The sequence below is a fragment of the Perognathus longimembris genome, chromosome 2 (assembly GCF_023159225.1).
Source record: "Perognathus longimembris pacificus isolate PPM17 chromosome 2, ASM2315922v1, whole genome shotgun sequence".
Lineage (NCBI taxonomy): Eukaryota > Metazoa > Chordata > Mammalia > Rodentia > Heteromyidae > Perognathus > Perognathus longimembris.
Genome location: NC_063162.1, coordinates 109,029,896 through 109,044,606, shown reverse-complemented (window position 1 = coordinate 109,044,606; position 14,711 = coordinate 109,029,896). Strand labels below are relative to the sequence as shown.

At 35.3% G+C, this 14,711-nt stretch overlaps 1 protein-coding gene across 5 annotated transcripts in view; it reads left to right on the top strand.

Moving 5' to 3' along the window:
* Cacna2d1 (calcium voltage-gated channel auxiliary subunit alpha2delta 1) overlaps positions 1–14,711 on the top strand; it is a 368,329-nt gene that overhangs the window by 278,465 nt on the left and 75,153 nt on the right. For all 5 annotated transcript variants that reach the window (XR_007210075.1, XM_048339919.1, XM_048339918.1 and 2 more), the window contains exons 8-10: positions 4,946–5,015; positions 7,072–7,122; positions 8,477–8,576. Coding sequence is in view for 4 of the 5 variants with exons in the window: in XM_048339919.1 (XP_048195876.1) it covers positions 4,946–5,015; positions 7,072–7,122; positions 8,477–8,576 (221 nt within the window). In the remaining variant the exon portion in view is untranslated. The remainder of the gene's footprint in view (positions 1–4,945; positions 5,016–7,071; positions 7,123–8,476; positions 8,577–14,711) is intronic.

Here is a 14,711-nt window from a genome sequence, read left to right as displayed (position 1 = left end):
CAATGATAAACCACTTATTTCTATAACTTGGAGTTCATTTCACTTAGCATTATCTTATGTGTTCATATGTAGATAGCTGTTGAGATATTGTGATCTTCTGCTAGGGCTATCTTAGACATGTACCAATTATTACTTTTGAGGGAAACCATAGAGCCTATGTTTCTTTGGGTTTGGCTCACTTCGCTTAATAAGATTTTTTTCCAAGTCTTCCCACTTCCTTATGAACAATATCATTGTTTCTGATGGAAGCATAGAATTCCATTGTGTATATTCACCACATTTTTTTGATACAGTCATCTACTGAGGGCCATCTGGGTTGGTTCCATATTTTAGCAATGGTAAATTGTGCGAGTAGCAGCACTTTCTATTACTGGAAATTTTGTGAGCTATCCAGTATAGTTATCAATGAATTGATATTTGCTTGAAAACAAAACTGATTGATTATATTGTCCCTGCCATTCAGAATGTGGCTAATATTCTAAATGAGATAGGCACCTCAGAATTATAATGCATCAATTAGATCTGGGCAAGAGGACCAGGAGAGATATTTCAGGGCATTCTTATTATAATATCTCCTTCTCCTTTTCCATTTCCTTCTTGTTGTCTTCCTTGTCCTTGTCCTCTTCCTGGAGTTAGAAAATGCACTTCAACTTAGCAAATAAAAATGCAATTAGCTGTCATTTGAAGTGCTGTTTCTATCAAGAGAGTCAGTCCTAAATGCATTATCATTGCTTTATTACTTCCTAGCACCTAAAAAATAGAGAAATGTTCCTAATACCTTGAGACTACACTAATTATACAATGGCTTTATAATCAGCAATTTCTCAAGACTAGTGCTCCACCAAACATTTCATTATGAAATCAGGCATAGACAAAAATCTGTATAACTCAGTGATTAGCCTGCCCACCCTCCACATCATGTGAAATAAGTTAACAGTCCAGTAGACTTCGGAAAAGTCATGTTCAGGGTCCATTGTTTTCCTCAAGAGAAAAATCATTCTCATCAATGATCATTTTGGGATGTTTTTGTCCTTCTCCAGCCACCCTAAAATCCTGTGGAGAAGCTAAGAGGAAATATAAAATGAACAATGTTTCCTTTTCTTTTTAGCTCTGATTTCCTTCCAGGACATGTAGCTTCTTTTCCACTGACCATGAAACTAATTTTTGGAGGAAACTTCTATATATAGTGACTATTCCTCTTAGTATTTGATCTTCCATAATTTTGAGCTTATATAAACAATGATCCACCAAATACCACAATAAGATTTTGTATCTATATCATATCACAAGAAGAAATTATATTGTTTACTTTCACCATAATATAAATATCTTAATGTAGTCTAATCACAGCTATTATTTAAAAGCAAATACTTAGCATCTGATTATTATTTTTCTTTTTTTTCTTTTTTTGGCCAGTCCTGGGCCTTGGACTCAGGGCCTGAGCACCATCCCTGGCTTCTTCCCGCTCAAGGCTAGCACTCTGCCACCTGAGCCACAGCGCCCCTTCTGGCCATTTTCCATATATGTGGTGCTGGGGAATCGAACCCAGAGCTTCATGTGTAGGAGGCAAGCACTCTTGCCACTAGGCCATATTCCCAGCCAAGTTTTTTTCTTTTTCCAGAGCTGGGCACCGAACTCGGGGCCTTGCGCTCGCCAGGCAGGCGCTCGTCTGCTGAGCCAGATCCCCAGCCACTCTGATTATTATTTTTAAGTAGAAGCCATCTAAGATCATAAATTATATTAAAGTTTAATGGTCTAGCTCATAATGCAAATCATAGCTTTTTAATTTTTTCTATCTTTAAAGAAAGGTATAAAATGTACAGAAAGCAGTAATTAATATCAGTTAATTTCACTTAGTAGTGGAAAAAATCCTAAATGAATATGCCTTGTAAAGAAGTTAGTGTTCTTACATGGGCTGGGAATGTGGCTTAGTGGTACAGTGCTTGCCTCGCATGTATGAAGCCCTGGGATCAATTTCTTAGTATCATATAACTGATAAAGTCAGGAGTGGCAGAGTGCTGGCTTTGAATAAAAGAAGCTCAGGGACACTGCCCAGGCCCTAAGTGGAAGCCCCAGGACTTGGAAAAAAAAAATAGTGCTCTAACTTGCACAATAACTTTCACATTTCAGTTTCCTAATTTTTTTTTAAGTCAGAGCTGACCACTTTCATTTCATTGCTGCTGCTATGCTATAAACGGTTTTAGCTGATCTCACTTCACCATCTCCTTGTACATTCATCAGTATCAGTCTTGGTCAGATCTGCACCAGAGAAGCTGCATGCAGCTCTCCCAAGAACCTGTGAGATAGCACACCAGAAGCTGGAGGCCAAGGGCCTTTCTTCTTTCATTGTCTAGCCTCATCTGCTAGATGATCAGTTTTGTATTCATCAGGAAAAAAAATCCATCTACTTGTATTGATTTACAAATGCAATTAATTTATAATTATTTAATTAAATCTGTACTTACTTTAATTAAAATTCTCTTCAAAGTTCTACTTTCATGTGTACCAGACCTCATGGAGGAAATAAATTCTGATGAATTGGATGATTATCTGGTAATGGAGAAGTTCCTCTCCTTGAACATGTTTAGGCACATGACCCTTGAAAAACAAATCCTCACTCTACTCACCAAATACTGTACTGAAAGTTTAATATTATGCCAGCAACTAAAAAGAACAGTATTGAAAGGAGCCAGATCCCTTTTCATAAAGCAAACAAAAGGTTGCATTTGTAGTTTAGGGGCAATATAAATATAGACTCAGGAAATGTAGCACAAAAGTTAGGATAGTTTCTATAAACTTTTTTTTTTTTTTTGGCCAGTCCTGGGCCTTGGACTCAGGGCCTGAGCACTGTCCCTGGCTTCCTTTTGCTCAAGGCTAGCACTCTGCCACTTGAGCCACAGCGCCGCTTCTGGCCGTTTTCTGTATATGTGGTGCTGGGGAACCAAACCTAGGGCCTGGTGTATCCGAGGCAGGCACTCTTGCCACTAGGCTATATCCCCAGCCCTCTATAAACTTTTTTAGTGACCAAGATACTCACTTGGGGAGTCAGATATTACAGAGAGATATGTGAAAATGAGCTGCCATATCTCCCAGCATGCTTGCTGCTTAATTCCATGGCTACAAAAATGGTAGTTTGTATCACTGGCAGTTCCTGGAACTGCAAATGTAATTAATTAAAAAAAATAGTGAATCTACTGAATCATTCACAGTGACTGTGTCAGTGATTGGTTCTTTGAGGGAGTGCCATGTTGACACTTACTGTTTTGTAGAAATGTGATTAGTCTTTACAAAGGAGTAAGTTAGTTCATAATGTAGCTACCAATAGAAAAGGACTTTCTGAGGGAAGGAGGGACTCAGGTGTACCTATTTTTTGACGTATTCTAATTGACAAAATTATTTTAGCTGTCTAATAAAGCTAATTCTTCATATAGTTGCCCATGATTTCTATCATTTTTTCAATATGTCAGATGGGTGAGGGTGAGGATTTTTTAAAATTTTCTTTATTGGTATAGTAAAAGTAATATACAGAGGGATTACAGTTACATAAGTCAGATAGAGGACATTTTGTTTTGAACTTCACTTTCTCAGTTTTTCCCTCGCAGTACCACTCACAAATTGTATAGTTCATTTTCAGTACAGTATTTGGTGAGTAGAGTGAGGATTTGTTTTTCAAGGGTCATGTGCCTAAACATGTTCAAGGAGAGGGACTTCTCCATTACCAGATTATCATCCAATTCATCAGAATTTATTTCCTCCATGAGGTCTGGAACACATGAAAGTAGAACTTTGAAGAGAATTTTAATTAATGTAAGTGCAGATTTAATTAAATAATTATAAATTAATTGTATTTGTAAATCAATACAATTAGATGGATTTTTTTTTCCTGATGAATACAAAATGGTTCTTAAAAAGTGTGAAATTGGGCTGGGGATATGGCCTAGTGGCAAGAGTGCTTACCTCGTATACTTGAAGCCCTGGGTTCAATTCCCCAGCACCACATATATAGAAAATGACCAGAAGTGGCACTGTGGCTCAAGTGGCAGAGTGGTAGCCTTGAGCAAAAAGAAGCCAGGGACAGTGCTCAGGCCCTGAGTCCAAGCCCCAGGACTGGCAAAAAAAAAAAAAAAAAAAAAAAAGAAGTGTGAAATTAACACAAGATTATTGAGTCTTTTTGGATTACTTTATGACATTTAAGCAAATTTAGGGAAAACAGTATTTTGGGGAATTGTTTTAGTGGTACTTTAATCTTTTAATTATAGTTTTAACATTGACTAACCATTCTCAGGGACATGAATCTACTGGTTAAAAACTATAGTATCTTATGCTAATCTAAGAGCAACAATCTTATAAACACCAAGATAGGCATGTACTGAATGGAAATGTCATGTTCAAATAATTGAAACCATAATATCCACTAAAGGTAAACAAATTTTTACCTTAGGTGGATTGTGTGTTTAAAAAGTGGAAAGAAAGTATATAAGGTCTAGACGTGGGAAGTACCACGAGACCTCAGTGTCTCATGGTTACTGCTAGAATAATGTGAAGAAAGAGAATTGATATTCCTTTGTGTTCTCTCTGTTGTTTTCTACTTTAAGGAACATATCAAGGGCATGAAGATAATGCTTCCTATTTTAATATTTTTGTAAATAAGTGACTTTTTGTATCTATGGCATTTTGTGAATTTAAAAAATATCTTTTAAGTAGGTGTCCAAAGAATTCCCCTTCAATGACTCAATTTATGAATACAATGCATGTTGATTAATGCCACCTCTTTAAATATTATTCTTTCCATTCTCTGAATCCTTCCCCTTAATTTTCTTATTTTGTAGGATATTCACTGAATTTTATGAGTGCATTCTGCCCCCAAATTTTACATGATATTTGTAGAAACTATCTAATATTTTGGCTTAATTTCTTTCCTTTTTGTGTTTTCTTTTTTTAAAAGCTTCTCCATGGGTTGATAATAGTAGAACTCCAAACAAGATTGACCTTTATGATGTACGCAGAAGACCATGGTATGAATTTTTTTTTCTTTTTTAAAATTTAATTTTATTGTCCTACTGATGTATATAGGGGTTGCAGTTGCATATGGAAGGTAATGAGTACATTTCTTGTCAAACTTACTACCTCCTCCATTTTTCTCCCACCTTCCCTCCTCCCCAATTCCCATCTCTGAGTTGTACAGTTAATTTCCAGCATATTGTCTTGTGTGTATCTATGTTGCATTAGTTGACCTTTTATCCTTTGTCTCACCGGGTTGATGTTCCCCTTCCTTTCCTCAATTCAGATATATATATGTGTGTATATATATATATATACACACATATATATATATATAAAATCATGCTGTGAACTTTTAATGACCCTTTAGACTGAGATAGTCAAAAAGAATATCTATCTGTCTGTCTGTCTACCTACCTACTCTTTCATTATGAGGAGTAATATTACTTCTTTGTTTAAATTGGTGTTGTGTTTTTAAAAATAAATATAATCAAAGGTAAGTAAAAGTGATTAGTTCAATTGGAGAATGTTTACTAATAATATTGAGTTGATTAATGAAATTCATGTGAAATGGACTGATTTAAGTTTTATATCTAATTTCAGCTCCATATCTGTTTCAGGTAGTGAAAATAGTTACTAAAACCCTCTCCATTTGCTTGGAGTAGCAATTTTTAACAGAGAAATGACATAGGGTAGGAGATAGTTTGCCTCTGGCAGTGCACTAATGAGCATTGGCCCAAAGGTAAGGGATGCTACAATCACCTAGCATAAGTTTTATTGCTCTCCAAAGCTGTATCTGTTCCTCAGTAGTAAAGAAACTCATTTTCCTAATACAAAACTCAGAAAACTATCAGTAATCTAACACTGTATTCATTGAAAAATAACTATCACTAAAAAAATTGAATTGTGTTTCATTTGAGTTTTTAAAATATACTCGATGAAATACATTTTTTAAACGAGTCGCGTATTCTAGTGCTGTTCTCTACTTTTTTCGCGTATTTTAGTGCTGTTCTCTACTTTTTTATATTAATACCTTTGAATATATATTCATGAACAGGGAAATTTAAGATAATTCAAAACCTATTTGGTAATTAAGATATTCTCTGTTATTGGCTATTTAGTTTATTTCTAACATTTACTATGGTTCACACAAATTCTAAATAGTTGACTCAAAGAATGTCTGAAGATTTTTTGGTCTGAAGTTATTATGTTCTGCTAAGCACTCAGTAGCAATTTACATAAAAACCAACTCAGTTTAATACTCACAGACTCAATATTATTCTCACAATATTCCCCAGTCTGTCACTGTAAAGCTCCAAGTCATTTAATGGAGGCCTAGATTCTTCTATCATGTAGTTTGAGTTTAGGACTGGTCTGTAAAATAGAAGCCAGGCTTCCAGTCATAAAAATCAGACAGTTTCCTGTTGACAAAAACAATAGAGCCAGTGGTGCTAAGAGCTAGTAGCAGTGAAGTAGAATTCTTTTTCACAGGAATATTACTTTCATAGGCAAACCAAGCTGCCACATGTTCTTCTTATGAGGAGATAATCCTGGAACAGATTCTAAACTCTTAACTGGTGTGTCAACACAGCCCTGAGTAGACAGCAACTGTGCAGCATGTTGTCTGAAAACGAATTGATCTGTTATCTGCCAGGGTTCTGAGAAACTAGATGTCGATAGAGTAATGGACAAGGCCCTTGGAGATGAGGGAAAATTGAATTCAGGTGCAGCTCTACATTTGGAGGAAGAAGGTTTCCTGCTCCCTGCCCATCTCAGCGTTGTAAAGGACGGAGCCACTTACACAAACCTCTCCCAAGTCTCTATAATACAGAGTTTCTGGCTCCCTGGGGATATGGCTAAATTAGGGAATTGTCATTAGGAATGGATTCTTTGGGTGATTGTCAGAAACTACCACTTAAAAATCTTTGTACGAACTTTACATATTACAAAATATTTAGTTACTTATGAGAAGACTTCATTTTGGTGATCTGTCAATGCCAACACAACAAATACCTATGTTGGATGTGCAGAACAGCAAAATAAAATAAATTAATGTTTGCTTTGTTTCAGGTATATCCAAGGTGCTGCATCTCCTAAAGACATGCTGATTCTGGTTGATGTGTGAGTATTAAGTATTACCTACTTACATTCTGCAAATGTGGGAGAATTTCTAGCTCATACTAGCATAATAAATTGAAGAAATGAAAATAAGGTAAAAGAATAAGAGAATGAATAGTTACACAGAGGAGCCATGTAGATGCAGCAACCAAAATGACAAACTTCAATTTTTAATTGAAAATAATAGTGGTGAGTATCAATTATGTCTGTATCAGAATGAATAATTTTAGCATGAGCCTAAAATCTAAGGAGGGATAATTTCTTCTCTGCTTGTGAATTTTTTTCAGTCAATATTGCTCCATTTTATATATTTCCATATCTTGATGTTCACTATTAATATTTTGAACAATATTAAAAGCAGACAGATGTTGGGCTGGGAATGTGGCTTAGTGGTAGAGTGCTTGCCTAGCATGTATGAAACCCTGGGTTCTATTCCTCTGTACCACATAAACACAAAAAGGCAGAAGTAGTGCTGTGGCTCAAGTTGTGGAGAGCTAGACTTGAGCAAAATGAAGTTCAGGGACAGTGCCCAGACTGAGTTCAAGAAAGTAGAGAGTTGCTAACCCTAAACAGGCCTGCTACACATATGAAAACAGAAACAAAATGAAATTGGTTTCCATTCAGTCATTAGTGGTTAACTTTAATGATTTAGCCACAAAATAGGAGAATATTAAGCATAATTTTTTTCTAAGACTTTTTAGAGGAACATGATTAATATACAAGAGAAATGTGCAGGTGTTAATATAATGTCCATTTTATCTGTTACATTGTTTCATAGTAAAATCTCTCAGCCTCTTTGTGTGTGGGATGCACATATGGGAATCAATCCCCTAAGAAGAGAGATGATGACAAGACCCTCGAATATATAGAGATGAGAAAATTAAAAAGCCTAAATCCTAGACAATATCTGCTTTAGGGTAGAGAACAAGACAAGTCTATTATTGTGCTTGTTATGGAGCTTAATAACAATGGCTTTTAGGAGGTAAAATAGTGGGTTCCCTTGGCTATGACTGTGCCTCTTAACCCCTGTGACCTGTAGTTCGAACTTGCCTCACAAAAATCTTGTTTAATATATATTTCCTAGATGAGAGATTATGTTCTCACTGAACAAATATTGTTTTATTGTCACTTAGCATGCAATTTGGGTAGTTTTTATGAAAAATACATTCCTATTAACACCAGTAGGGAAAGAAAGAGAAGCCTTTTTAATTTAAAATTTCCATTACATCAAAGATCCTTTTTGCTCCTGATATTTTAGAAAAGAAATTCATTGCTTGAATACTAAATACATGATAGAGAAACAGTGATGCTGATTCCCCAGCTGGTGAGTAACATGGAGCCCTTTGTGTGTTCACAGGAGTGGAAGTGTTAGTGGACTGACCCTTAAACTGATCCGAACATCTGTCTCGGAAATGTTAGAAACTCTCTCAGACGATGATTTTGTGAATGTAGCTTCCGTAAGTATGAGATGACTCCACTTTCCTGAATTGCATCTGCAAATTCTATTATGCCATGATAGGCTGAGTGAGGTATGAGTCATGATTTACCACCTTGCTAACTGATCTATTCTGCCTTAGACACTGGTTCTCCTTTACTTCCATGATTATATCACTTTTTACTTTCTGAGCAATTACCTGTGAAGGAAGCAACTGAGAAAATGAATTTGAGAGAATAGCATTCCTCATAGTCTCCTTCCTCCAGAATATGGTAACTAGGTAACTTGAGCTCCTTTACTCACTGATACTTTGGGCTAGCTAGGAAGTAGCATCCTGGACATAGGACCAGATGGCTGCTTTCAATTCAGTGTGATGCTTACATTTGTCCTGGACAAATGTTCAAAGTGCATTATGCTTATTGAGTTTATTTATCTTACTAACACAACAACCGACAGATAATTGAACCCATTTGGAACCATAAAGTCTTTTATATGTATCTTGATGGTTCTTTGGAGCTTCTGAGCTCTGAAGCAAACGAGGAAACACAAGCAGTTGTTACTATGCAACATTTAAATTTATATAGAATTTGGACATAGTCCATATATATTCTATATAATTTCATAGTCCGGGGATATGGGTAGGAAAAGAGGAATTGCTGGTGAGGTCATTTTGAATTAAACATATCAAAGTAGATCTGTATCTGAAATCACGTGGGGAGGAAAAAATCAAAGTAGTTGATCTGAAATGGATTGTTCCTTTTCCAAGGAAGGATGGCGTATGTGGTGGAGGAGGCAGGTGACCTAGAACAATCCAATGTCAGCTAAAGCTTCGGGAAGCCAGACCCATGATATTGATTAAGAGGAAGAGAATTTACCCCTAAAATACTGTTAGTAGAATATGCCTGAACAAAGTGTAGCTATAGAAAATATTCCCCAGATATCATATTATTTTCTTCATAAGACTTTAAATAAATTTACAAGAAAACCTGTAAAACTCTTCTTGAGATTTCATAGAGGCCAGAGGAATGTGACTGAAATAAAAATATGGGAACTAGGGAGCTTTGCTTCTGCCATGGTAAAACTCTGCTTCCTGTGACCCATAGAAGCTCTTTAATCTGTCTGCACTCTTCACATTATTTAGTAAAACTTGATTTTGTGTAGTCTCTGGTTTGGGTCAGTGTGAATTTACAGTCTAATTTTATTTCATTTTATTTTTTATTGTGCTGCTTACTTCAGAAAGACATAAATAAGCAAAATGCAATATTTTACCTATCAAATAAGATGACCAGAGAAGACACTTATTTAGTTTTTTGTGTGTATAAATATATCTACTACAAGAGCATTGGAGTCACGTTAAAATATTTTGTCATAGCAAACAGGAAGAGCTCAAACACATCACACAAGTGAAAATTTGGCAGATTTAGAGGAATTTGTTAAAACCAGCAGATACTAAATATGGCTTCTGTCTTTCTGTGGCTTCTTCCATCGCCAAACCTCAGTTGTGGGTTGAGACCAAAGCAGTTAATTTTGGAGGCAATCACAGGCGATGTTTCTAATTAAGAGGACCAAGGCAGGGAAAAAGAGAAAGCCAATCTTAATTTAATATAAGGGACTCAATATGGATGAGATATATTGGCAGCTATATAACATAATTGTTTCAGAATTATCATTAGTCAAATTAAAGACATTGGGATATTGGGGGCCATCCATTCCCAAGCAGGCAGCACAGTATGTGGCCACAAGAGGGCGTACTGAAACAAAAAGTTGTAGATGCTAGCTGTTAAGATTGGCAAGTGTCTAATCAGTTATTCTTAAATAAATGGAGACTACACACTTTTTAACAAACAAGGAAACATTGTCTTCAGGATGATCGCCTTTTAATGTTAGAATGGTAGTCATAATTTATTTTTATTTTTCTGTATTTGCCTGCACTCTTTTTTTTTTTTTTTTTTTTTTTTTTGGCCAGTCCTGGGCCTTGGACTCAGGGCCTGAGCACTGTCCCTGGCTTCTTCCCGCTCAAGGCTAGCACTCTGCCACTTGAGCCACAGCGCCGCTTCTGGCCATTTTCTGTATATGTGGTGCTGGGGAATCGAACCTAGGGCCTCGTGTATCCGAGGCAGGCACTCTTGCCACTAGGCTATATCCCCAGCCCCGATTGCCTGCACTCTTGACCAGCTCCTGCGGGTAGGTTGCTTGATGAAAATAACTCCATGTGTCCCCCATCCCCCAACACTTAGAGGCCTATTTTATGTGTGTTTGACCATTTAAACAATGGCTGTTCAGTTGTCCATCCATAGTTATCATCGAACAGAGAAGTGCTTGACAAATCCAAAATGAAATTGTTTATTTGTAAAGTAACTGTAAGAAATGTTGTTAGAGGAATGTTGGAAGTAAAAGCAGGGAAAGGATGAATAGTTAAGCAGTTTACTGTTCTTAGTGAATGGGGCTTTTCCCTGAGTGATTCTGAACACCAGGGTAAAATGCATGAATGAGAATGTACTACATCTCATAGTTTCAAGGAGAATGTGATCTCTGGTATATAAAATTAATGAGTGCTGTCAAAAGACATCAATTCTCTGTTCTTTCCAGAACATGGTGTAGAAGAGGGGAGGGCTGCTTTATAACACTTGGAGAGTTTTAAGTTAAATGTGTGAAAGCAAAGAGAGACTGCTAGTATCTGCTGCAGTTAGAAATTCAACAAGGCTATTAACAGAAATTTTTAAGAGAATTTTTGATTAAGCAGCCTTTGGACAAATTTTGCACTTTCATCCTTTGATGAGCAACTAATGGTTCCTTCCCAGATATAGAATTTTATAGAACATTGATATTCTTAAAGTCTGATTAATTTTAAAGATCATTGCTTTTCCTAAAAAAATCAATTTTACTGTGTATTTCTTTAAAGAAAATTATTAAGTAACATCTTAAAAATATAGTTAATACAAAGTATGGTTGCAAAAGAGTTTCATGTTATTTCTCTGGACCAGCTTACTATAGACTTCATGGATACACAGACATGTCTTTGTAAATCCTAACTTGAGATCAAAGAACATGCAAAACTAGACTGCGATGCTTTTAGAAAAAATATCAGGAATAGGCTAGTGGCATGGCTTGAGGGGCAGAAAGCCTGCTAGAAAGCACTAGGTACAATATCACCAGAAAGAACTGGGGATGTCTTTCATCAGGCAGTAATGTATCTCAAAACCCCAAGTGAAAAATCATGAATATATCTCAGATATATATTCAAAAATAGGGAAGGAAAGTGATTGAAATGTTCACAAGTCTTTTTAAGATAAAATTTTTATGATACAGATATCAGGATGACATTTGAAAGATGAAATCATAGTGATTTCTTGCTTTACTTCTATAGAAATTTATTACCTGTCTCAGTATCTCAGCTCCTACCTATTCTCAGGTTTGTTTAGTTCTGGTTAATCTTTTTAATTGCTTTTTAGTTGTTTATAGCTTATCCTTCTCCATAAGGAGAAGGATGTTTTTTGTTATGTATAGTCTTAATTCCTTTCTTAATCCCACACATTATTTTACTAATTTGAAATAATGAATACTATGTTTTCTTCATTAAAAACTTGCTAAGAAGACTAATAATGTGCTTGCCTAGCATGCATGCCTGGGTTCAATTCCTCAGCACCACATAAAGAGAAAAAGCCGGCCAGAAGTGGTGCTGTGACTCAAGTGGTAGGGTGTTAGCCTTGAGCAAAAGGAAGCCAGGGACAGTTCTCAGGCGCTGAGTCCAAACCCCAGGACTGGCAAAAATAAATAAATAATTGCTAATTATTTTAAGTAATCATATTATTCAAAACCTGTACTTACGCTTTGAAAATTAGTACAAATGAGATCTGAAATACATAGATATTCCTTGATTTTCTTTTATTATTATTATTAAGATAGTATAATTATCTTCACTTATGCCACAGATGATGTTAAGTATAGGATATGTATATATACACATATCTTGTTTAAGTACACATACATAAATATAAATACATATGTACCAACTGCTTTTATATATACAAATATGAATATATGAATGAATATAAATATAAATATACAAATATATAATAGAGATACTGTGTTTGTGTTTCTGCTATGGTGGCAGAAAACATTTTGTTTTTTTCATCAGAACTTAATCTTTACAACAACCTCATGTGATTGATGACACTATTAAAGTTAATTTTATCAATCAGAAATTAGAGTTCTAGAACTTTCCAAAGAAGAAGACAATATGGGAGAAGAGCTATCTTCACTTATTTGTCTAACACTAAAGAAAAAGTTCCAAAGGAAATATAAAATAGACATACTTATTTTACAGTTATAGCTGATACCATGTATTGAATTCTAAAATAATATAAAATATTTGCAGATAGTCTATTAATAGTTAATAATTTAAAACTACAAATTTATTTTTTATTAAACAGTGCCATTTCTTTATTTTGATTAGCAAAAGCCAAAAGTATATTTGAAAAATTAAGCACCAGTTCTCACAACTGTGATCCTGACTACTCACGAGACTGAGATGGGAGGATGAAAGATTCAGGCCAACTTGGGCAGAAAATTTAATATGCCACTTATCTTCAATTAACTCAAAAATCTGGAAGTGGACCTGTAACGCAATGGTAGAGTGCCTTGAGCAAAAATGATGTAGGACAGTGCCCTGACACTGAGTTCAAGCACCAGAACAAAACAAAATAACAAGTCTAGTTAAGGTCTATGATTGTTGTATTTGAAGATAATTATGCAAGCACTAGAAAGTACAGGTTTTTGACTGGGGAAAATATAATCCATATATATTATATAACATACATATGTAAGTGTGTATTTATATCCTTAAGATATAAAACTTAATGCTCTTATTTGTATTTAGTCCACATTAATTATGAACTACATTCGTAATTCATAAGCCTTTATTTTTATTTTCCCTATACTTTCTTTTGTGTATAAACTATGTAAAATGGACACATTCTTGTAACATTTTGCTAAGAGAAATTAAAGTCATAGTTTTTGTTTATAACATAATAGTTCTCATCAAATTCAATTTTAATAATTTAATACTATGGTCATTCTCAAGGAAGAGAAAACTCCAGGATGCATTTATAGTGTCCTATCTTAGCTCTGTGTTTACACATTGGTGCATGGATTTGCCAGATGAAAAGAAATGCAAGCAGACTCTAAATTTAGTTGTACATGGCTTGGTTTCTTTTTAATACAGGTCACTTTTATACCTAAATCAGGTATATGATATGGGGCTAATACTGCCTCATTCTGGAGCATTGCCACTGTTGGTAGGGCTGTTCTTTGTTGTAGAAAGAAAACCTGCTGTTAGACAAAGTGTAAATGCAAGCGCAATGTAGCTGCTTTCCCACTAATCTAGTTATGGGCTGATAGAAGAACTGGTGGATGATAGAAGCAGAAATCCAATCACAGTGGAGTCTGATTTATGGCCCAAGTTTCCAGCATTGACACAGGAAGGAGGGGCTTGCTTAGAACTGTGTAGGAGAAAATGCTACAAGCCAATGTAAGATGAAAGGCAAATAGGCTGACGGTTTACTATACTATGTCCAAAGTTAATGTAAATGTTAGGAATTTGTGAAAGATGTTGGAACCAGTTTTCTTCCTGGAAGCAATTTTCATTTGTACTCATTATATAAAATGCTATATTTCTTTTCTTTTCAGAAAGATATAATCTATGCATTATACTTTATGTTTGATATTGCATGTAGGGGACATATAATTTATTTAATTAAGAAAAAATTTTGCTCCTTGTGTTTATATCTTTAGTTTATCTTTAAATAGTTGTACAAAAGAGGTCCAATTCAATATATCAATTTATGAGTACAATTCATTTCATCAGACTCATTCTATCATCCTTCCCCAACTCTTCCAACCCTACCAAGCCTTTCAATATTTCTAGTCCTAAGAAATACTTATCTTAGAAACAATCTCTCCCTTATACTAAGCAAGTGAAAGGCCGCAAAATGCAGGTACAAAAGGATAGTAAGCAGCCACAAGCAAGGAGAGACTGGGAAGAGAATGTGGCTATCAATCATCGCATGCAGGCAGCGCGAAGATTTGTTTTGTTAAACAAAACAAAACCAAAACTCTGAATAGCATACTTTAATGGCAGAATAAATCTTCATTTTTA